Raw genomic sequence first — 26832 nt, forward strand, 5'->3', positions numbered from 1 at the left:
CTCTCTCTTTCTCTCAAAAATAAATAAAATGAAAAAAAAATTCTACTTTGTGGCCCCCTTTGTAGCATCTAAAAAATAAGTTAATCCTTAATTTTAATCAATATAAGATTATATGTATTGGGAGAATTAATAAAATTTATATAGTTCAAATAGAAAAGTATATACAAAACACAAATAATTATGCAGATAGATGACAAAAAGATAGATAGATGATAGACAGACAGACAGACAGACATAGATTAATTCACTTCAGTATCTACAGTAGCATGCCAGGATAAAATTTGTCAACCTATGTTATAAATATATTCTACGGTAGAATCATCTGGAGTACTTGCTAAAAAGGCCAATTCCTTATCCGCACTCCAGTCTTTCTGAATCAAAATATATGAAGGCAAAGCCCAGGGATCTGAATGTTACTAGGTTTCCAAGCTGAAATCATTCAATATTTAAAGACTAAGACATTCTGCATTAGGAGTCATATTTAAATCTTTCTTTGCTAATATCTGTGTTCCATTTCATTTTTACAATGAGATAAACATAATGTACTCTTAAAAGCGAAAAGCAATAGATAGATTTAGTCCAATGACAAATTCTTTACAATAAAAAAGAGTCAGGGAGAAGGTTAAGGGTTCCACTAGAGCTGTCTTGATGAATCCATGACTGTCAAACAAAACCCTGTATCCTAGTGAGTGTTAGCGAACATGGTGAAGATTTTTACATTAGCTAGAAAAATCTCTTAATGTTACTTAAGTTAGTACAACATAAAATAATTAATATTGTATGCATTAATAGAGCATTAATAGAACTGGAATTCACGATAAGCCTGTTATCATGGTACATTCTACATCAGATCTTCCATATATATGTCATATATATTTTTTTTCTAAGAGAGGATCCAAAAAGTCAGACAGAGCCATAATTAAAATGTAATTACATCTTAAAGAGGAAATATTTTAGCATATTAATGACTTGACAATATGGATTATTCATACCTTTATGGATAATTCATGGAAAAATGGATGAATTGCTTAAATCAGACAAGGTATGCTCTTTTTACCTTCTTTAAAGAAAGGATCCCTTCTCTGGTCTCTTTGTCAGTGGAGATGGAGAATATCCCAATACCATCACCATTAATGATGGAGTAGGTCATGTCAGCATTTGAACCAGTGTCTGCATCATTTGCCTTTATTTTCCCAACAGCTGACCCAACTTGAGCTGACTCAGGAACATACAGCTGATAGTGCTCTGAAAAATATTTCAAATTAAAATTTTCTGATGGTAATGGGTTCACAAAAATGTAGTTTCAAAAGAAAAAAGACATTAAAATGGTTAGACTACATATTCAAACAAACATTGTATTAAGTAATATAGAAAATGGATGTGTTTTCAGATTTTAAATATCAATAAACTGCTTAGTAGTGAAATACTAGATTACATAAACTTTAAAGTATATGTAAAATAACCTATATAAAAATAATTTGTAGGGATCTTAATATAAAATATTTTATTAACTCTACATTCATAGGCAACCGATAAAAGATAATGAAGGTCAGATTTGCATTCTTATGTTGAGCAAAAACTAAATTAGTCAAGTAGTAACGAAATCCCCAAAGCATTTCTCCTTCCATGTAGCATGCAAAATTAAAATATAAGAGTTGGAAAACCTGAAATTCAAAGTGAAAGCAGAGAAAACAATATAATGTACCTGCAAGTATGATTATTATTCTGATCAACAAACTTAGGTTTAATGAAATGTATAAGCCATGACAGAGAGACAGTAAATGTATTTATGCACTTAATTACCCTGTATTCTTGATCAGTTTCTAAAAAGAATTTAAAGTGGTTTTACAATAAAGTCTTGAATAAAATAAAGTCATCAAAATGAAAATAATGACTAACTTACAGAATGAGAAAGATAAATATAATGACTACATAGGATGATGTTTTGTGATTGAATTAATTTTTACATATATATCCCATAGCCAAAAAACATTAAAACACTATTGACTCTATAAATCTCATGATCCCATATGCAGACATATCTTTTTCAGTATGCCCTGATACTAAATATTTACACTGAGAAACTTTTTTAAATGTCAAAGTTTGCCCTGATACTAAATTCCTTCAGGGAGAGCTCCTAGAACTCTCTTTATAGAAACTCATAAAATAGGTACTAAGAAACATAATGGCCACATCAGTACCATTGTTTCACTGACCGGTTAGAAACAGATCTATTAAAACAATGTATTACTTATAGCAAATCTCAAATAACAATATAAATAATGGAAACCTTGAATTAAAATATAATTGTATAAAAGACTTTCAACCAAGACTAAATTAATGGTGATTTAACATTAGGCATGGATTTAATTAGACTATACAGATAAGTGAATGTGGAGCCTATATGAAAGTAATTTCCCTAAGCCAATGTTTTGTTAGTTATGGTATGATAATATTTTTTTAAGTTAACATATCTGGTAAATGTGTGGAGTGATCTAATCTGTTTCTAAAGATACAATTGTTTGTATTAAAGTTCTATTTGATTTATGTGTCTGTTTATTCAAAATTCAACAAAGATTTTTTCCCAGTTCTCTTCTATAAACATTTGAGATGCTACCTGACATTATTTTTTAGTTCAATAGTCCTCACCAACTTAACATTTCCTGGATAGACCACCGTCCTCTATGAAACACATGATCCTCTGACCTTAATCATGTGGTTTTATCAGGATCTGTCATATTGCAGAACACTCTATCCCTCCTGACATATTTAATTGACCTGCAAAGAGCATGAGGCTCAAATTCTTACAGGACTTCACACCTTTCTGCTTGCAGTTGATTTGTGAAAGGTTGGCAGCTGAGTCACAATGATTCAAATAGGGAACATTCCATAAAATGTGAGAACTGGAATGAGGAGAGACCTTTAGTTTCTTTTTGGTGGCAAAGGTATGAAATGTTGGAAGGGGTTCCTGACAATAGTCATGTTTCCAAAATTCATGTTGAAGTACCTAATCTCAGGGTAAAATTCAGTATCAGAAAGAAGCTATAATAATTTTCAGAATCTCTGTAAACACCATAATGTTCCTAGGCAGTTACATAAAATAGAGCACTATTCTATTAAAAAATTAGATAAAAAAAAGTCAAACATATCTCCTACATTTTCTTTCTATGGTAGAAAGGCTAGGAAGTCAAGTTCCTGGTTGCTAAGGTCTCTAAATAATGGCTTAACCTACCACAATTCTGTAAGCCTCCCAAAGGACTCTCACCCAATTAAAACTGGGATAAAAACTTACAAACAAAAGAAGTCTTAGTTCACAGAAATAAATAAACCAATCATAAAATTATTATGCTAGTGTTATTGCAAAGCAGGTTGTTTTTACAAAGAAAGTTACAAAAAATTGTATAAATTAGTCATAAAAGACTCACATTCCAGGAAACATTTAGGCTGTGTCTTATAAGGGGAAGGATATCCCTGGAAGAAGATAATCATGTTCAGAGGAAGGCCTGATATTTGTTGATACATTCTAAGCATTGCAAGCATCGTACCTCTTCCCCATTCGCGATGCTCCATTAGGCAAAATAGAGTGTATTAAGATTAATATTTCAATATTTATTTTTTCATATAGTTGAGAGTTTGTGAATTGTAAATAGTATTCAAATTGTCTCCTAATAACTAGAAAATAGCTCACAGGTAAGATTTATTCAGAAGTCAGAAGATGTTTAGAATATTTTTTAGAACTTCTAAGGACTGTATAAATAGCCAGGTACATAAAAAATACTATAAAATTCCAGGACGATAATTATGGCGAGGCTCTTGAAAGAAAAATTCAACAACACAGCTTCATTGAGGTACAGTTGGTATACAAAGACCTGAACATATTTAATATGTAGTTTCATGGGTATAAATACACAAAACACTGGCAGTAGCATCACCAAAATCAAGTTATTAATTTTCTTGTGTTTTTTGCTTCTGTTTTATTTTGCTTTTGTGGTAAAAAGGCTGAACATGAGATCTACCCTATTAACCTATTTTGAAGTGCACAACACTGTATTGTAAAGTATAGTTACTCTGTGGTATGGAAGATCTCTACAATTTATTCATCCAGCATAACTGAAATTTTATGCCCATCGAAAAACAACTTCTCATTTCCTTCAGTCCTCTGCCCTTGACAATCACAATACAATTCTATGATTCCATGAGTTTGACTATTTTAGATACCTTGTATAAGTGGAATCATGTAGTTTTTGTCCTTCTGTGACTTATTTTAGATAATGTTCTGTAGATTCACCCATGCCATACATGCTGGACTCTCTTCTTTAAAAAAAGTATGTTTATTTATTTTGGAGAGAGACAGAGACAGAGACAGAGAGAGCGAGCGAGCGAGCATGGGCAGAGGAGGGGCAGAGAGAAAGGGAGACACAGAATCTGAAGCAGCTCCAGGCTCTGAGCTGTCAGCACAGATCCTGATGCGGGGCTTGAACTCACGAACCGTGAGATCATGACCTGAGCCGAACTTGGATACTTAACTGACTGAGCCATCCAGGTACCCCTATTCTTTTCCAAAAGTCTGCGTGATATTCCACTACACACACATATGGGTGTGTGTGTGTGTGTGTGTATGTGTGTGTGTGTGTGTGTGTGTGTATCTAGAATGATAGAATGATAGAATGATGGTACCTCAGTTTAATAAAGGTCATAATGATAAGCCCATAGCTAACATCATACTTGAAAAATCTACTTAAAGCAATCTGCAGGTCATGCTATGCCATTTCAATCACAATTCTATTAGCATTTTTTTTCACAGAAATAGAACAAATCTCTTAGACTAGGGAACTACAAATGACACAGAATTGATGAAGCAATTGAGAAAAAAACAAAGCAAGGAGCGTCAAACTTCCTGATTCCAAAATATATTATATGGCTACGGTAATTGAAACAGTATGGTATCAGCATAAAATAGACATATAGACCAATGAAACAGAATAGGGAGCCCAGAATTAAACCTATGCATATAAGGTCAGCTGACCTGTGATAAGGGTGCCAAGAGTAAACAGTTTCTTTACCAAATGGTATTAGGAAAACTAGATAGATGCATCCAAAATAAATTAATAAATAAATTGGACCTCTACATTATAGTATACACAAAAATCAACTCAAAATGAGTCAACAATGTAAATGTAAGTCTCAAGAATGTAAAATTCCTTAAAGAAATAAAGGTGAATACAGAAAATCTTGACATCAGCTTAGCAATTACTTCTTGGATATGACATCAAAAGCACAAGCATCAAATGGGTGGGGCTACATCAAACCTAAAATCTTCTGCACAGCATAGCAGACAATGAACAGAATGAAAAGGTAACCTACAGAATGGGGGGGGGAAACACTTCCAAACCATAGATCTAATAAAAGGTTAATTTCCAAAATATATAAGAAACTTCTACAAGTCAATAGGAAAAAAAAAGGGAATTAAAAAACTAGCAAACCATTTAAGCAGAAATTTCTCCAGAGAAGACATATAAATAGCCAACAATTACATAAAAGATGCTCAACATCATTAGTTATCAGGGAAATGGGGAAATGCAATTCAAACCTATATTTATTTATTTATTTAGTTAGTTAGTTAGTCAGTCGGTCAGTTAGTTAGAGAGAAAGAGTCCAAGTGCGGTAAGGACAGAGAGAAAGAGGCAGAGAGAATCTAAAGATCAGCTCAGAGCCTGATGAGGGACTTGATCTCACAAACCATGAGATCATAACCTGACCCAAAATCAAGAGTCTGATGCTTAAGCCACTGAGCCACCCAGGTGCCCTCAAAACTACATTTAGACGTCACCTCACACCTAGTAGAATGACTATTATCAAAACACAAAAGATAAATGGTGTTGGTATAGTTCTGGAGAAACTGGAACCCATGTACACTCTTGGTAGAAACTTAAAATGGTGCAGCAGCTATGGAAAATAGTATGGAGTTTCCTCAAAAAAAAAAAAAAAAAAAAAAAAAAAAAAAAGTAGAACCACTATATGACCCAGCAATTCTACTTCTAGGTACACATCCCAAAGAATTGAAATTAGAATCTCAAAGAGATGCCTATATTAATATGTTCACTGTAGCCATTAATCACAATGACCAAGATATGGAAACAACTCAAGTATCCATCAATAGGCGAATCGAAAAAGAGAATGAATAATGATCATCTCTATAAGATAAGAAATATCAGCAAATTGGAAAATAAAACCTCTGAGTGTGTGTCTGTGTATCTAAGGTGATATTCTAGTGAGAGAATTATAGGATTAATAGAAGTAATTGGAAACATATATGCACATATATACATGTATATATATAATGATAAATGGAGATTAACTCAATGACTTGGATGGGCATGATAATAAAGATCATAAAGAATATAAAAAATAGACTTGCCATGAATTAAATAATTTCAAAGAATCTAAGATCTCTGGGACCAGGCTCCTTCTAAAGAGCCTTGTGTGTATTTAAAGCTTACGCACTTTATTAATATTTGTGCTTAACATAAACATAACATTCATATGCACATTTGTAACTTTAATCCAATATAGTATCTTTATGTGTGACATTTTTAGTATAGTGTGATTAGCCATGGGAGGAAATATATTGAATTATTCTAAAATAAGAAAAGATATAAGACAAAACTTACTCTAAATATTAATTCTAACAAAAATGCAAATACCACTCATAAAGACATAAACATATAAAATTACCTTTAAGAATCCTAAAAACTGAGAGCCTATAGTCCATAAATAATTATATATTATCATCTCTGTATAATAATTGCATATGAACCTTCATTTACCTGTTATTTATGAAAGCTGCCATTCCTTATAGGCTTGAAGAACATTTGGGAGAAACTTTAAAGGGTATGATTCATAATGTAAATATCTGACTAACAGCCTGAAGCTATACCATTGTTATACATGATATGGCTCAATTGATAGAGTCAGTATACTATTTAGGAAAAAAAATCACTTTTATCTACGTAAGATTAATAAAGGTCATAACTCCTAGAATCTTGGAATACATGGTGAATGACCTTTTGCCTTTCATATTATTTTTACTCTGTAATTACTCCCTCTGGGAAGAAAAAAATACCCATCTTGGATAATTTATAGTACAGTCTAATCAGCACTTCTGTGGTTGCCAAAATATCCCTCAGAGTGCTCGGCAAGTTCTCCAAAAGGTTATATACTGTGTAACATTATACATTTCCAAGGGGATGGAAAAGGATTAAAAAACCCCACCGAGATTGTACTTTCACACATGCATATAAGCCCACACATAGTGTGTATGTGCATACAAACATGTTATATGTATGCATATCTGCATTTCATTTATGTATTAGTGTGTGTGTGAGAGAGAGATCATGCATTCAATTCTTAGAAATAAATTTCATAATTGGATTTGTAAGGACATACACAAATTTAAAACAAGAGACTTAATTCTTAATTATCTCTATTGAAATTAAGGGTAGAGTTTTACCAGCCCCCTCCTTTTTCTTCAAACATTTACTAAAGAAAATTTGTCATATATACATAAACATATATATATATATATATATATATATATATGTATGTGTGTGTGTATACACACATATATATACACATATATATATACACATATATATGACATACGACGTATATAATATGTATACACACTATATATATACACACACATTTATAATGTACTTACACATTTAAAGTAAATTATGCATTAAAAACCCAAGTCATGCAATATATGGAATTTTTTGATTTTTTAAGGTTAGTTATTTTGAGAGAGAGAGAGAGAGAGAGAGAGAGAGAAAGCTCCATGGAAGGGCAGGGAGAAAGGGAGAGAGAGAATCCCAAGCCAAGTAGGCTCCGTGCCATCAGCCCAGATCCCAATGTGGGGCTTTATCTCACAAACCATGATATTATGACTGGAGACAAAATCAAGAAGTGGACATTTAACTGACTGAGCCACCCAGGCACACTTCAATAAATATTTTTAATATTTACTTTTGAGAGAGAGAGACAGAGTACAAGTGGTGGAGGGGCAGAGAGAGAGGGAGACAGAATCTGAAGCAGGCTCCAGGCTCTGAGCTGTCAGCACTGAGTCGATGGGGGGCTCAAAGCCACAAATTGCGAGATCATGACCTGAGCCAAAGTTGGACACTCAACTGACTGAACCACCCAGGCACCCCCCTCAACACGTTTTTAAAATGCAGGAGTTTATTTTTCAAATTCTTTAGTAAATAAAGAAGTCATTGGGGCACTTGGGTGGCTTAGTCAGTTAAGTGTCTGAATCAAGTCTTCAGCTCAGGTCATGATCTCACTGTTCAAGGGATAGTGCCTCACCTAGGGCTCGACACTATCAGCTTGGAGCCTGCTTGGGATTCTCTCTCTCCCTCTCTCTCTGCTTCTTCCCCACTCACACACATGCATGCTCTCTCTCTCAAAATAAATAAAATTAAAAAAAAAGAGTAAAGCAATCATTCTATTGTTTTACATGTAGCTCTGCTTTTATAAAATATAATTACATCTAATAATTGTGCAGTCCCAGCACACTAATAGTAAAAATCTTGGTTATATTTACATGAGCTATGACCAAACAGCCTCAGTTGTTTTAATGGTCATCAACTATGGAAGGATATTCTATCTGAATTCTGTAGCAGAAAATAACTTTTGAAAAAGAAAAATCCTTCATGGTTATACTAATTTTTGTTTTGTTGAGGGCTGACGTAGCTAATGACTTGATGCACAATGGGGGGATACAAAAATATCCCCCAAACCAACCACTGTATCCACATTCACACCATGATATACTGTGACGAGATGGGTGTATAGATCAGTAGAAGAGAAAACTAGTCACTGATCTAATGCTGTTCGGTGAGCTCTTTTCTTTCACTCCCAACTTATTAATTATTGTCATCTTCATAATAAATATTGCCAAGATGGGTTTAGTTTTGGATGTTGTTCTAATATTAAAACCTGTTGACATGTTTTAATCTGAATCCTCTGTTTTTCAAATCATAAAAGTTTTCTTTCAAGACACTTATTTCTTGTGTTTAATTTATTATTTTTTTTTAATTTTAGAGAGAGTGAAAGAGAGCACTCGTACCATTGGGGGAGAGGGGCAGAAGGAGAGAGAGAAAAAAGGATCCCAAGCAGACTTCATGCTAAGCAGAAAGTCCAACACAGGGTTTCATCCCACAATGTGAGATCATGACCTGAGCCAAAATCAAGAGTCAGATGCTCAACTGTCTGAACCACATAGGCACCCCTATTTTTTGTTGGTTTTCAAGAGATATTTACACATAATAGTTTCACTCCCTGTCCTTCCTACATCTCTCTCTCCTTGTGTGCTGTGAAAAGATTTTTCTCTTTTCCTTACTTTCATTATTTTTATATCAGTTTTTAATATTATTGACTCTTTTGATATTTATTGCTTCCAAGACTGATTTTAATTAAGCATTTTCAGTTTTGTAGAACTCTTAGGTGATTTCTTATAGCTCCTTTTACACATTATCATGGTGTCTCTTTTTGTTTTTAATTATTTCAACAAAAATATATTTACATCCAAAACTTCAAGCATTCGTTTTCTACTATATTGAAGTTATTTCTGTTTCTATTCTATTAAAAATTCTCACTGGTTCTAAAAAGAAAATTGAGCATTTATAGTTGGTATATCCCCAGATTTCTGTAAAGATGATCTTTTCTTTCATTGCAATAATTTCATATGCTCCTAACATTCTTCATTTGGATACAAAAGTTTTTTGTAACCTCTAATCTATTTTATGCATAATTATTATTGTAAATGTTTTTAGAATACCAGATAACCTGTAATTTCCCTATGTTTATATCTTTTGCTTAAAATAATTTAATGTTTATCTAGTAACATTGATCATTTTATATTTAGTGTATTTGCTTTTTGAATCTTTCCTTCTTCTAATGCCATGAGACAATCATATTTCCCTTTAAAGCATAAAGAAGATATAAATCTTAGTCCAATTGTAAAGCTTCAGGATGCCGGTTTATCTACTTTCACAATGATGGTCAACGTTGATGGTCAACGACACCAGTGCCTTTGTTTTCTAATGTACGATACACATATACCCAGTCCCAGGGTACACATGGGTGTGCTTCCTAAGTGCTCTGTGAAATTCACTACATCTATTTGTCAAACCAAATGGATATTGATACCTGTTTTTTCTGCCCGATTCCAATTTTTTTCTTTAAAAGTTCTTCATTATTTATGAAATTGTACTTGCCCCTACGAAATTTTGGGTCAGCCAAGGTTTGTCAGCTTGTTCAGTAAATGTCACTTACCTCATGCTGGTGTAATTTCAGGTACTGCAAATATGGTAAACAAAACAGAAGCAAACAAAAACAGACAAAACATCCGTATAAAGTGTACATTCTTATGAGGGACAGAGAAAATGGGGAAAATATATGATAAAAAATATATACTATATTACACAGTGAGAATTCTAAAAAATAACAGATGTAGTATGTTTATAAGTCAGCTATTTATGTATTGATTAATCACCAAAATATCTCAGTAATTCAAAACAGCAAATATTTAATTCTATCTTGCATTATATGAAAACTATAAGTATATAAAGAAACCACCCCCCCCCAAAACAGTTTGTGTGCTTTGTCTTCATCAGGTCTTGGATAATCCGTAATCCTATTTAGGCACTGGTTTTAAAAACTGAAGGTTTTAACAAACTTCACCAATATTTGAATTGTAAACGAAGTCTCTTTGACTAATTAGACTTGTTTATTTGGTATGTTATGTTCTGGTATAAGGTCATCACTCAATATTCAGACTTTTGAAGTATTATATGTCACAGAAATAACTGAATTTCCTTGTCAATTGCATTATAATGAATTCTCAGATCTTTAACCATTCAATTTTTGAGTATTTTGTCATTTACAATTACTGTTCTGATGCTCTTGAGAAATGTATTCATCTTCAAGGTGATTCATGAAAAGGCTTTTCAACAAATACAGGTTTTTGATATCTTTAAAATCCTAAAACTAGAATGGGTAAGAATTTCCAGAACTGACTAAAAGGCTACATTAAACCTGATTAAGAATTAGTAACATGGGACTAAATGAATAGAGGAAAATGATTCTAGTTTTAGTGACTCTTATTGGTTCTCTAAGGTTTGCTCTTCCAGATTTAGGAAACTTTCTCTTAAGATATCTATGATACACAAATTGTGATAAAGTATTCAATTTTGAACAAACTGAAGCATTTAACTTTTCTCACTGCCTGAGACCTCTGAAATTCAAAAAGTCTCAGTGAGTATGCTTTCTTTCATGACAATCCTATTTCCTAAGTTTAATAAGAATCCATTCTCCTTGTAACAGGACACCACTGGAAACTCTGGTTATTTTACCAAGGCTTTGACTTGAATGTCATATTTGAGAGAGATATGCATAGACTCAGATATGACTAGTTAGCTTTAAGGGCCTAAGGTTAACTTTATGAAACATGGAGCTATAAAGACCATTGGAAGTGTTGGCCTCATACCTTGCTTATAGAGTTCCCAGCAGCCTTACCAGCTGAGTAAAGGATGTCACTTCCTGGCAGGTGCAGGAACCTCAGAATATTTTGGGGATCTTGAGAAGAGGAATTCACCCAAATCTATAGGTAGTGTAGGTATGTCTGAGGGTAAGTATTTGGATTGACTTCTGGTCTAGAGAGGCTACTAAAAGTTCAATGTAAAGATTCCTTATAAAAAATTCCAGCAAAACAAAATTTTAAAGATCTATATTGCTGAGCTTATGCAAATAATTAGGCCATGTTGAAACTGAACCTGTTTTATAAACAAAATAGTCTTGATTTGACTATCTCTGGAATTGATGATAATTCTAGAGAGAAAAATTAGACTTCAGTAACACACCTTTGTGGATGTTCAATTCTAGTTCTGATTGTCTTTGAATATTGTTTGCCTTAGCTAGACAACTTGAGGTAAACTTGAGAGAAATTGCCACAATAGCTCATGTATAGAGAATCTTCATGCTTTTTATTCTGTGGGGATAATAAAAGGACCCATGGGCATATGATTATTTGAATAGCTGGACATGGGATGGATTCCCCAACAATTGCATAACTCAACTATCACTTTGACCAATTCTGTATGTCTGGAATGACAAAATCACTCCTTAAAAGCTGAAGCATACCCCACTCCATAGAATTAACTATGGACTTATGGCCCCATTTTCCTTATAATTGGATTGGATGACGCACTTGGGGATGCCCATATACCCAGATAAGTCGTCTCCCACTTGCCAGTGATTCCTTGTGATTAGGATATTGTTAAGTTTAGACATAAAAGAAAGATGGCTTCTTGATGGTTTTATCCCTTAGCCATTTTTTTTTGTCTCAGGAGCTATCTCTATTGATATAAAATTGCCAATAGAGCCTTTAGCCAAATACACCATGTCCACCTTTAAGCTCAACATGCAGTCACCCACAAATTCAAAAGGTACTCTTCTACAACCCAATGGCCCTTAATATCCTGACTGCAGCTCAAGGAGGAACCTATGCTTTATTAAAAGAGTGTAATGTATATACTCCAGATTACCACAGAAATGTGACAGGGTTACTAGAAGGCATGAATACTCAAATTGGCACTTTAAACAATCCCACTATCCTTTAATGATTGGTTAAACTCCTGGACTGGAGGAGGATTTTGGTCAACTATCATAGGATTCTTATTTGAGTGAAGTTTTCCTTATGTTATTCTAATTATGTTTTGCTCTTTTCTCCCATGTCTCTCCATCTGGTCATGAGACTCCTTTACTGACATAACTTCAGTCCAACAGATGATCTTTTCTATTCGGGATATCCAAATATACTGTCTACCTTGGATTCAGCTGCCTTTGCCTTTCATAATTCTTATATATTAGTCCCCAACTGAGCAGCGTTGACCCACAGGTAGGGACATTTCGACATCCCTATTCAGCAGGAAGAAGTTACAGAAGATAAGACCTTCCACTCTCAGCAACCTTAAAGATTTAAGGGTCAAAATTGTTTAGGGGGAAATGATGTAGAGAACAAAAGAAAAAAATTAGAAAAAATTAAATCTCCTTATAACTTGCAAACTATTGACAAATACTTGAGAAAGGTAGAGTGACTTTCCTCTAGGAACTCACCTGCTTTCATGTTAATACTTTGCTAGATGCAAAAGGTAACCTTGGCTTGACATTAGCCCAATCTCCAGGATCCTATAAGTCAGTCTCCTTTAACAAATCAAAATCCCTCTGGAAATTTTCTTTATCTCTGCCCCATAAGATTTATGGTAGTGATTTATCTTCCAAACATATGGTTTACTGATACATATCTTAGGGTCTCATGACATGCTTTACTAGACAGTAGTAAATGACCTAATCTTTTTTAAAAAAAATGACGCTTGTTTATTTTGAGAGAGAGAGAGACAGCTCGAGTGGGGAAGGAGCAGAGAGAGAGGGAGACACAGAATCTGAAGCAGGCTCCAGCCTCTGAGCTGTCAGTACCTCATGGTCCTGGAACCATTGCTTCCAAATTCCTTAAAGACTTACCTAAGCCCCACTAACTCAAAAGTATATAATCAATTGTTCCTCACAATCCCAGTGCAGCTCGTTCTGCCCAGGTGCCCTGTCCCATGCTTTAATAAAAACCACCTTCCTTTTTTACTAGAAAAATAAATAAAGAAGGAAGGAAGGAAGGAAGGAAGGAAGGAAGGAAGGAAGGAAGGAGATGGGAGGAGGCAAGATCATGAACACAGAATTAAACCACTAAATTGAAGTTAAAGCTTCTCTTCAAGCATGGTATCTTCTGTTGGCCAAAGTCATTGGCAAAGTACAGAATTAAAACACCAGGGACATATTTGCCATCTACAGCAAAACATAATGAGAGACGGAAAAGAATTAACCATTGTGAACAAATAATACAATCTATTCATATTCCATCCTCCAGTCACAAATATCTGTGTGCCTCTTATGGATAAAAATCCTTTCATCTGCTTCCTGATACTCCCAAATCTCTTTAAACCATGGACCCAGGCTTCAATTTCAAAATCATGTGAAACAGTCATACCAGAGCAGGTGTCTTCTTGATCTAGAGACCACTGAATTAGAAAGACATATTATTTGCCCACCACCATTCAATATACAATTAAGGATATATAAGGACAAAATAATAAAAAAAATAAATGCCCTATTTTAAAGGAAAAGAATGCCAACCATTCATGGCAATTCAGTAATTATTCTGTGCAATCATTACAAGAATTCCTGCCCCTAAAGTTCTGAGGCTAACTTATTTGTTGAATCCTTTGCATTTTCAACCCTCAAAGTCATGAAATTTTTGGTTTCTTCCATCTTTTTCATGTTTACTAGAAAATAGGCCAATATTTTTTTTTCTGTACTCATCTCTTTCTTGTAGTATCTAATCAAATGCAGCTTATAGCAATCAACTCACATTACAGACTTGCTTTCATAAAACCTCTTCTGAAGCCATGAATTCTTTAGGTACATTTTCTACCTTATAAATTATCTCATTAAAATGTTACCAAAGCAGAACACAGTCATTTTCAAGCATCCTATAAGCTTCACTCCATACGCTTTTCTTCTTCAAACACAATTTCACATAATTTGCTGTAGTAGTGGTGGCAGGGGTGGTAATGGCAGTGGTGGTGTTTTTGACAGAAACTTGCTTCTAGAGAGATACAATGTAGTATGCATACTCACTTTGTTTATTAGTCACTTTCTATCGCTAATGAATTCTATCTCAATAATTTATAATCACAAACATTATTTCTTCTCACTTTATATATTAACTCTGGCTTGGTACAATTCTGCTGGGCTCTGCTGTACTCAACTGTATTAAGCTCCAGTGTTTTCTCATAAGACTGAAGGAGTAGTTTCTTTCTAAATGATGTTCTTATCAGAGTGGAGCCAAGCACAAGAGAATTAAGCTAAACCACAAGCTTATTAAGGTTTATGCTCAGATGTGGTTCAAACCACAATCTTTCACATGCCATTGATCAAGGCAAATTAATTAGCCAACCCAAATTCAATGGGAAAATATCTTCTACTTATAGGAAAGCATGTCAAAGGTGGGGACAGAATGCAGAATTGTGAACATATAATTAAATATACAAGTGCAGGTAAGAAAGATATCAAGTACTTGAAAATGAAAGGTCAGTAAAATTCTATTCCAAACAGAATTTTTTTAAGGAAATAAGACAAGTGAGAATGAATGTTGTGAATGATTGCAATACAAGACATACATCTTACGTAGTTTTCCAGTGAGGTTCTCTGAACAGTGAACTCATTCTTTTTGTTTTAACATATATTTTTATCTCTTCCTCATTTTTAATGCAATTTAATAGGTTAAAGATTTCTAGAGTAATAATTATATTTCATCTACTCATCAATTTTGAGAACAATTTTCTACTGTCATATGTATTCTATTATTGTTGATGAGAAGCCCATGGTGTGTCAAATTCCTTTCTTTTTGTTTTTCAAACTCTACATTTCACCATAACACACCTATGAGATAAAATTTTTCCAACACACTTGAGATTTCTTATGATTATTTGTTTAAGGTTTAATATCTATACTTATTCTTGAAAACAGTCTAGTTTATTGTTTTTTTTATACTGTCTCATCATTCTCTTTGCTGTCTTCCTCTGAAAATCCTATTATTTTACATTAGAAATTTGTTTTCCTTTGCTATGTATTTTAATCCCTCTTTTTTGTTTGTTTGTATGTTTATCTTTAGCCTTTCTTATGCATTCTGTCTAGTTTCCTCAGACCTGTCTTCCAATTTATGTATTCTGCATTCAATTGTATCTAATCTCCTATTTGCCCAATTTTTTAAAGTTCTCAATGCCAATTTTTAATGTCAATGTCTATACTCTGGCTTCTGTTGACTGGCAAGTAGTTTTTCCATTTTCCATTTCAGAGCAAACTCTGGTTTCATGCCAGATATGTTATTCTAGTAACATCCTAATAAATTCTTGTAACTGTACACTTCCTCCATTTTCTAGGGCTACAAAGCTAAAATGCCAGCTGCTGGAGCCTGCATGCTGCCTTATTCTCCCTCTAGACTTCCATAACATCAGCTAACTAATTTGCCACTGTTTCAAGTGCACTTACACTACTATAATCACATGGAAATATAAAGTCTACTGGGAGAAAATTTACAATTATAACAGTAGCAGAATACATGTAATTCCTTAAACTCTCATTATTCTAGAGTATGGCACTCACGCTGGACAGAACTCTACAACAGAGGTCCAGGAGAAAGGATTCCTGATTCTCAAAATGTTCTCTATATTTTCAGCATCAGGGAGTCAGAGAGCACAGAAGCACCTACACAAATATGCAAGTGAAAGCTCCCTGGATGAAGAGGAGGCCATATTAGAAAGAAGGAGATTCAGGAGGACCTAAGTGGCTCAGTCGGTTAAGTGTCTGACTCTTGATTTCGGCTCAGGTCATGATCTCACAGTTTCATGAGTTTGAGCACCATGTGCTAACAGTACAGAGCCCTCTCTCTCTGCCCCTCTCCCATTTTCACTCTCTGTCTCTCTGAAAATAAAAAAATAAACTTAAAGAAAAAGGAGACTCTGAAGTTCTGTAGATGTTGCCAGTTTAGACTCTAGTGCTAAGTCATATGTACTGAGCCAACCATTTTCTACAATACAGAAATCAGTGTTCAGATCCACCAAAATTTGTCTCTCCTCATCGTTTAAATGTAAGGTCATTTTTCCCATTAGAAGCTAATTGCTATCAGACCAAAATGTTGATAATTTATACACCTAAATTTATTTTCTTATGATTATCATGAAGACTGGATCATTCTTAGTGACTGTTAGATAACTTTCACAGAAAAAATTGAAAGTGTGTGGAGAGAGGTGGTTTTTTTTCCCCCCTAAATGAAATGTTTGTTATATCAATTCTACTACAGAATGTATAGCATTTTGATGCCTGGGATTATTTTAAGGTAGGATTTTTGTCTTATCTGGAAAAGTTAAATACATAGAAACAATTATGATTTAAGTGCCTGGATGGGAAGCTTGGGCTTGCTGAGATCTGAGGTGGTACAATATGTGTTACTGAAGTTTATGCACCAAGTTACTTGTAATATATCAATAAAGGATTTTTTTTCTTAGCTTTAATAAATGTAATTTCTAAATTATAGTCTACCTCATTAGCAAGTTTCAAATATATCTTTAAATCGTGCTATAATTATCCATTTTGGTTTTAAGACTATGTAATTTTATATGGCAGAGAGATACAGATGTCATTATTTCATATTTCTGTTTCTGAATGTGCTATAATTTCCTATGCCATATGTGATCCTTTTCACATTATTTCTTAGACTGTATCATGAAATGCTAATGATTAGATGAAGTACATTTAAGAAAGCAAGACTTGGTGTGAATAATAAAAGGGCATTTGATTCATTGAAGCTTGACCCTTCAAATACACTTTTTCTTCCCCCAGGATAATACTGATTTAATTGCTTTTAAAAAGACCTTGTTTCTTTCCTTCAGTAACTTTGCCAGATGAGTAAATAAGTCATTCTCTAAAATTAACCCTGGGTCCCAGCCTACAAAAGCTGTAATCAATCTGATAATTATAATTATTATGACTAATTAATATTTTTTCTTACATTAATAGCATTTACTTGGGAATGTGACAACTTACATAAGATAAATATTTATTTATAGTTGATTCTGAGGGAAAACTGATTGACTTGTAAGTCTTAGGCTGCGATATCTGACTTATCCCGGAAGTCTGACATTATAGATAAGATTAACCAGAAAGTTTCTAAGTCTCTGCTTTAAATTGCTTTACACAGCAGATGCAGTTTACATTGGAAATTTAAACTCTCAAATTTAAAAAGACATACCAAGAATCTGGGAATTTCTTGCATCTGAAAAACTTGTATGGAATCTAGATCGTTAAGCATTACCTTAAGCTCTGGTGGCATTGTTTTTACTATATGAATAAAGAATGACTACAGCATGCACGTTACAATGCCACACATTAAAAGAACAATTGTCTGATAATAGAATTCCACTGAACTCTGGAAGAGTATCTTTGTTTTTTTTAATATATGAAATTTATTGTCAAATTGGTTTCCATACAACACCCAGTGCTCATCCCAAAAGCGGAAGAGTATCTTTAAAGTTAGTTGACCTAAAAAAAAAATAGGTAAATAAACTAAATAAAACTGGTTATCCTAACATATTTGGTGTCACCATGTGTAAACGTGCACTACTACAAAGCAGATTCTCCTGTAAGAAATTTTTCTTTCAAAGGACTGGTGAAGTGGGCCACTTCTCTTTTTTAGCATTCTCTCACTTTTATTCAGAAACGTGACTCATGAAATGCTGAAAAAATTGTAAACTTGTAAATTCTTTTTATTTTTTTAACGTTTACTCGTTTTTGGGAGACAGAGACAGAGCGTGAGTTGGGGAGGGACAGAGAGAGAGGGAGACACAGAATCTCAAGTAGGGTCCAGGCTCTGAGTTGTCAGCACAGAGCCTGACATGGGGCTCGAACCCACGAACCGTGAGATCATGACCAGAGCTAAAGCTGGACACTTAACCGACTGAGCCCCCCAGGCACCCCAAAACTTATAAATTCTAATTGCAGATCATTCCTACTATTTTTCAGCATTCTGTGAATAGTTTAAAAGATGATTTGTAAAGACTAATTAGTAACAATCACATAATTTCTCAGTAATATATGCTTATTACCCTAAGCATGCATATCCATGCTAAATAGGGTAAGCAAAGGAAAAGGAATCTATAACTTTGCCACAGCATACAGCCAAAGAGATTAAATATAAATCATAAAATTATTGATGTTATAACTGGTAAGTTTTTAAATAGACAATCTTAAATTATTTCAAAATACTCAACTTTAAAATTGGAATAATGCCACATCCTTATTTATTTATAGCTACTACCTTATATGAAAGAATATGCTCCATAAGTATTTGTACCTTTTTTATTAGAATAAATATATAATTATTTTCAATTATTCTTATTTTATACACAAAATCTCATAATATTAAATAAACACACTTTGTATCTACAGAGCTGAATAAAAAACTATAATAGACCAATAACTTGCAGGTTTTACAGTTAATTTGAGAATTTCAGCCTTCTTTTGAATTCATAATTTCAATTTAGCCATATTTGATGAGGGAGCCTGGGGCAAGCTAAGGGCAAAATACAGGCTAACAGGCGCCCCCCCTCCCCCACACACGGTGGGATGTGTGTGACATTCCTTAGATATTCTTGGCTACCCAACAACAAAGGAGAGGGTTTAGGTGCTTGCCCTTGTGATGTGGGAAACCACAGCAAATGAAAAAATTACATCCCCTTACTGCCTACAGCCCATTGACAAGTTCTTGAAACTGGCAGAGTGACTTCCCTTTAGGAGCTCAGCTGCCTGGATGATGACACTTTGCTAGGGGCAAAAGGGAAGTTTGGCTTAACATTATCCCATCCTGGAGGATCCTGTCATCTACTTCCTTTATCTCAACTGCCCCAAGATATATGCTGGCAATCATACTCTAAGCTTATAGCCCCCCAATATACATCTCAAGGGTCTCATGACTGAGGTTTTATTAAATAGTAATAAGTGATGTTTCCCTAGCAACAGCTAGCCCCCCTAAAGGTCCTGGAAATTTGCCTCCAAAATTCATTAGAGAGTTACTCTATCCCTGACCTCTCCCACCTGAGGGTACATGATGAGTTACCCATCATGACCCCAGTGCAGCTCTTCCTGACCACAGGTTCTGTCTTCATACTTTAATAAAATCACCTTTTTGCACCAACAACATCCTCAAGAATTCTTTCTTGGCTGTCGGCTTCAGACCACTCCACCATCACCCCAAAACTTCATCAATATTGAATATCAAATTGATATGCTATTCATGTATCATCCATGTTCTTTCAATTTAAACGTCAGTGGGTTGATCTTTCCAATCAAGATGGTGAAGTGATATGCATCTGATGCACTCTCCCATTGAATACAGCTTTAGAAACTGCACAATATACACACAATGACTGTTTCAAGCCATTGGAGAGTATTCAATGTAAAAAGGCCTGAAAGAGATGTGATCTTTGGGAAAAAGGAAGAACAACAATATGAATTTTTATACTGACAATGACTCAGGGCATTTTTTAAAAAAATATGTAGTGCTAGGGGAAAGAATCCAAGCAGCAATTATATAGTTTCTGGAAGACAGAGGTTGGGATTCAGGGCTGGCATAGTAGCTTAAATAAGAACAAAGGCACAGAAAGGAGAAACCTCAGAGAAATGGTCCCAGAAATGTGAAAGCAATACTTCTGCGATAATTGCAGATACGTATGCCACATGTGCACATGTGGAGACTCCAAGAGACCAAGAAAAAACAAAGCTGGAAGGCGCCAGAGCTAATAGAGATTTCAGCAGCCGATAGACAGTAGGACTCAGAATTGGTAAATGCTTCGGTTGATACTAGAGAAAAATGTGTGTTTAGGAATAAAAACTTCCCAGGAATAAGGGGAAAATGATATAAAGCAGTTCTAAGATAATGTAAGTAATTTAGGTTAGCAAATAACTCTCTTTGGAGGAAGATGACATAATCAGTCACTGTTATAACTCTTTATACATAATGTTCAGTCAATAATTCCAAAGCATGCTTAAAACTGGAAAACTACCAACACAAAAAAGGGAAAAAAATCAATAAAAATACCCAGATTGGATGCTAACATTAAAGTTATTAGAAAAGAGTTTTGAAATGATTATGATTAATGTTTAAAAACACATGGAAAAAAAGTAGATAAGTGGAACAAAGTAGATAATATTAGCAGATACCTATAATGTATATTTAATAAGTCGAATGAAAATTATGGAACTAAAATATTTCAGTGCTAACATATGTACTTAATAGCTTTAGGAGACAAGTTATTAGAAAATAAAGGGGAAAATACTGTACTAGAATGTAGGGCAATATAAAATATCCAGGTTAAAGAAGACAGAGATCAAAATAAGAAGAAATACACAGAAAATAATAGATTTATGGTGCAAAGCTAAAAGACCTAATGATGAGGGACCATAAAATAAGCTAAGGCAAGCCACAAGTTAGCACACACTGTTCCCCATCCCCACACCCACCCCTTCCAGGTAGGATGTGTGTGATATTCCTCAGGCACCTCTGGCTGCCCAAGAACAAAGGAAAGGAAAGAAAACAAATAGTAAACTGATAAAGATCACAGTCCTTCAGGACAGGAGTCTCCTTCAGTTTACAAACATCTTAGTAAATTAAAAGAAAAAGATGACTTTATCAATAGCCTAATCTCCAGAAATTTACAGATTCAATTTCCCGGAGCCCCTAATATCACCCTTTCCTCCATAGTGAAGTGAGGAACAAAGGCAAGAAGGAAATGGCAGATAAAATTAAATTTCCGTATAACCTGCAGCCTATTGGCAAATACTTGAGGCAAAAACAGAGTAAAACTTTTCTCCAGGAACCTCCTTTGTCATACCTTTTGCACCAAAGATGTCTTCAAGAATTCTTTTTTGGCCATCAGCTCTGAACCCCACCGTCACCCCAAAACCGAGGAAGCGACAAAACAGAAAATTATATATATATATATATATATATATATAATATATATATATATATATATTTTTTTTAATAAATACTGATCAAGAGTTTCCAGAACAAAAGATAGATTAAAAATTCCTTATAACCCAAAAGTAGATTTTTTTAGAGTACCTCTTAAGTAAACCAGAGTTAAACTCTTGAATATCAAATACAAAACAATATTTAAAATAAAAAGGATCCATTAAAGTGGAAAAAAATAATCTACAATAAAGCAGTTAGACTGATAGCTGATTTTCACCAGACAACATTATTCAGCAGACAATTACATTGCATCATTTATTACATTTTAAAATAAGGAAAATTCTTCACATTAGAGTTCTACTCCCAGTGAAATACACTCTAAAAAAAGTATCAAAAATTGTAAGTTAAGAAAAAAATATGAAGAATTCATTGACAGTAGATCAGTACAAAAAGGAATAGCAGAAAGATTTTTATACAAAATGTAGAATTTCCTTTCGAAAGAGAGCAATCCAGGAAGAGCAAACACAACCAGAAAGGATGAATTATTATTGACTTAAAAAATATTATTTACTATTTAACAAAACAAACATAATGACAATTTTTTGTATTGCTTCGTATATAAAATGTCAAAATAGCAAAAAAAGAAAAAAAGTCTATGTAATGGGGACGATTTGTTGTTCCATTTGTTTCAGGTGATAAAATTATAATTTAATTTGGAAAAAATTGTAATTATCTAGAGCAAATATTAAAGAAAAATTGAAGTAAATTGTTAACTAAGGGGACAATGAAGGGAGTGGAATATATTAACTATTCAAAACTAGAAGAAGAAAAAAGAGAAAAATTAAAAAAAAACAAATAGCAAGATGGCAGACTTACACAAAAATATATCAGTAATTAAATTTATTGTAAGTACATTAAATCAAAATAAACAAATAATGTGAAACCAGATGAAAATAAAGCAAACAATAGCAGTTTAGTGGCTCATATGAAACTTTTAAAAATCAAAAAAATATAACTTGAAAGGAAAAGGATGGAAAACATTATGCTATCTAACCATTAGCCAAAATTGTAAAAAATCTGATATAGTTATATTAATATCAGATAAAATGGACTTTATATTATAAATGATTATTATAGAGAGATGTTCCACAATGAAACATTTTCAATGTAAGAGGAAGATATTTTGCACCCAGTATCATGAACTATATCTAAAAAAACCCAAAACAGAAAATAAAAGAATAGAAAAATGCAGTGAAATCGTGGGAAACATTAACATACATGTCTCATTAGCTGACAAACAAAAATTAAAGGCACAACAAATAAACTTGAACTAATTTACATACGTAGAAAACAAAGCATGAAGTTACAGAATTTACCTTCTTCCAAAGTGCATAGGGATACTATCTCAATGAAATACACACTGACATTTAGAAAAACCCTTGGCAAGTTTCAGAATATATACCTGTAACCGTACTAAAATGCTATCACCTCATGCCTGTCAGAATGGCTAAAATTAACAATACAGGAAAAAACAGACGCTGGCAAGGATGCAGAGAAAGGGAAACTCTCTTACACCGTTGGTGGGAATGCAAACTGGTACAACCACGCTGGTGAAAACAGTATGGAGGTTCTTCCAAAAATGAAAAATAAAGCTACCCTATGATCCAGCAATTGCACTACTAAGTATTTACCCAAAGGACACAAAAATACTGATTTGAAGGAATACATGCACCTGATGTCTATAGCAGCATTATCAACAATAGCCAAACCATGGAAAGAGCCCAAATGTCCATCAACTGATGAATGGATAAAGAAGATGTCATATATATATATATATATATATATATATATATATATACACATATGTATATATGTATACGTATGTATGTATATATATACACATGTGTGTGTGTGTGTGTGTATATATATATATATATATATATATGTATATTACCATTTGCAATGAAGTAGATCACCTAGAGAGTATTATGCTGAGCGAAATAAGTCAGAGAAAGAAAAGTACCATATGATTTTACTCAGATGTGAAATATAAGAAATAAAAGAGATGAAAATAGGGGCTGCAGGGGGAGAGAGAGGAAACCATAAAGCAGACGTTAACTATGGAGGGCATTTGTGGTGAGAACTGGGTGTTGTGTGTTAAGTGATGAATAACTGAATTCTACACCTGAAACTAATATCATACTGTATGTTAACTAACTGGAATATAAATAAAAACTGGAAAAAGAAAAAAAGTGAACTAGATAGCATTTTTAAAATACACTAGAGAAACACCAAGTTGCTGATAATTAAAACATACACTTCATAATTTGATTGATCAAAGGAGAAGCTTTCTTGTTTTGTTTCTTTCATTTTCTGTTTCAAATAAAATATTAATGCTGAATGTATTATATGTCATTTAGATTGATTTTCATGAAAATTAAAATAGTAAATTGAAGACAACTTTCCTCTAAAATATTTTGCTATCAACAAAAGCATTAACATCTATTGAGCTCTTAGGCGTTGATCCTCCAAATATTCCATGGCACTATAGCAATTCTGGTCACAAGTAGCTAACGTTGTGGGATGGTGTACAAGTTTGCATTCATTTCAAGTTCTTCAGGGAAGTTTTGTTAAATAATTAAGTTTCGGGGAGCCTGGGTGGCTCAGTCAGTTAAGCGTTTGACTTTAGTTCAGGTCATGATCTCGCGGTTTGTGAATTCGAGCCAACATCGGGCTCTGTGCTGACAGCTCAGAGCCTGGAACCTGCTTTGAACTCTGTGTCTCAGTCTCTCTCTGCTTCTGCCCCACTTGTGCCCTGTCTCTCCCTGTCTCCCAAAAATAAATAAATGTAAAAAAATGTTTTTAAATAAAAAAAAAAAGTTTCTACCATTTTACTGTGATTATTTGAAATATATGGGTTTTTTTTCTTCTTTCCCCAAATATGTTATTCATTCTTATGTACTCAAAGGCAATTGTCAAAATACAGATCCCTTAATTTAGGATACAGAACGTTTGCTTTATGAATTTTCATGTAAGTTATCGATTTTTATATGCATATTATTTATACAGAAAAATGGAGGTCAGGAACTTTTTACCTACCTAAGAATAAATTAAGCAATAACTGTAATAAAACTGTAACATAGTTAAAGCCAAAACAGGGCATGGCAAGAATCTTACAACGTGCAATATATTCCTTTCAACAGAAGGACTAATATGGAGGAATTTCATACCCCAAAAGTTTTCTGTGAAGGAGAACTGGGCATCCCTCATCCTCTTTGAGTAAAGATTCAAGCCATAGAAGGCCTGATTTGTTCTTTCCCTGGGAGACTTGCAAGTGGCTCCCTCCTTAACATTTTCCTGGCCACATGCAGGCATCACCTATAATTGAGCAGTGGCTGTCCTCTCAGATGGGCAAGTACCAACTGGTGTCTATTCTGCCCTCTGCCTCCCTGACCCTGACGGGCAGCCTGCTTTCGTCTGGATCTTTATTTGCCTTGCATCCTAGGCCGCTTGGTTTGCAACTCCCTAGTGTAGAGACTTTGTAAAGCAACTTATCAGTCTAGTTCGTTCCTGAGTTTTCAAAGTTATTCAGAGCCAATTTACTTTAAGTTAAAATACAACGATAACCTTAAATTCAGCTATAACAAACTGATATACAAGACATAACAAACTGATTCACTTTCTCGGGGCGTGGTAGGTTAACCGAAGAAAGAAAAAAGGGAAAAATGCTTTGAAGGAATATTTTTGCAAAGTTTTGTGTGCAGGTGTTTATACCACAGTGGATCGCAGTACTGATGTAAGAACAATGGCTCCTTGAGACAGGCGATGTGAGGAAGAAATCAGAAGGAGACCTGTGAAAATGTTACACATCTGAAGAGATACAAATTACTGGATCCATTTGATGGCTGGATATAATCTTTACATAAGTTGAATTGTATAAAGATCTGTGCTTCATAAACACAAGTCCTCATAACATATCACATTTTCCTCTAAGCATTTACAGAGTTTCCCATTACATGGGTAGCCATTTGATGACTTATGATGATTACAGGTAAATTAAACAATAATTTACTGCAAGCTACTCTTGTTATGGTGACACTAAAATTTTGAAAGTAGCATTGTGCTTAGTGCGATGGGATTACAGATTAAACAATCTCTTCAGCAAGTCAGAGTGTGAGGTTCTGGGTATATAGCATCTCTGTTTCTAAACTCTAAGTGCATCTCACAGCGTGACAGGGTTGAGACCTGTTACTGCCTGAAGAAAGGGAGATCCCCATAGATACACTGAGTTCACTCAGAGAGTATACATGTATTCTGTTTCTTTGTCAGATCAAATACTTGTTTTCATCATAAACTGATATTTCAACAATAACCTTGTTATTAATCAAAATAAGGGGTGCCTGGGTGGTTCAGTCAGTTGAGTTGCTGACTTCGACTCAGGTCATGATCTCACAGTTCATGAGTTCAAGCCCCACACTGGGCTCGTTGCTGTCAGCACAGAGCCCGCTTGGATCCTCTGTCCATCTCTCTCTCTGCCCCCACCCCCCAAAAAAATAAACTTTAAAAAATAAAATTATGTATCATTATGCTATATTTATCACAATTACAATTTTCTGTTTATTTTGAAAATCAATTTTAATGGGCTTGTAAATTTAAAAATTAGTTTATGGAGAGAAGGAGGGAGAGGAGGAGGCAGAGAAAGCGTGAGAGATGCTATTTGTATCATGACCAAGCATTTATTGAATTCTGATAGTGTATCACTCAAGTCTCATTCTTTTAGGAACTATGATATTAACATATATCTTTAAAATAGTCATGGTGGGATCTACCTGAAATAGATGAGTTGTTGTTGTAAACTATAATAAAGTTTATGTTTGACTGAGTTTAGCATTATTGTTCATTACATTACAAATTCTTTGAACCTCAGTGTCCTTATCCTATAAAAGAATAGCAGTTGTCTTAGAGTGCTGTACATATATATGAACATTGTATGGACCAAGTGATAAAATAAATACAAAAATACAATGTAATTTGTAAAATGATTTAAAATTTAATTTTGTGGTTTAATGCCAGGTGGACTTATCAATGATTTTTAATTTTCTTCTAAACCTACTTTCTTCATAGAGCAAAGGACACACGAATGAATCAGGTCACACAGTCTATCTCTAGAACCAATATTTTAAAATCGATTC

General features: G+C 34.0%; 1 protein-coding gene across 3 annotated transcripts in view; it reads right to left on the minus strand.

Annotated features, from left to right (window-relative positions):
• CDH18 (cadherin 18) overlaps window positions 1-26832 on the minus strand; it is a 489837-nt gene that overhangs the window by 89619 nt on the left and 373386 nt on the right. For all 3 annotated transcript variants that reach the window (XM_060634390.3, XM_060634394.3, XM_060634393.3), the window contains exon 6: window positions 1058-1245. In XM_060634390.3, coding sequence (XP_060490373.1) covers window positions 1058-1245 — 188 coding nt within the window. The remainder of the gene's footprint in view (window positions 1-1057; window positions 1246-26832) is intronic.

Source organism: Panthera onca, chromosome A1 (genome assembly GCF_046562875.1).
Source record: "Panthera onca isolate mPanOnc1 chromosome A1, mPanOnc1 haplotype 2, whole genome shotgun sequence".
NCBI lineage: Eukaryota > Metazoa > Chordata > Mammalia > Carnivora > Felidae > Panthera > Panthera onca.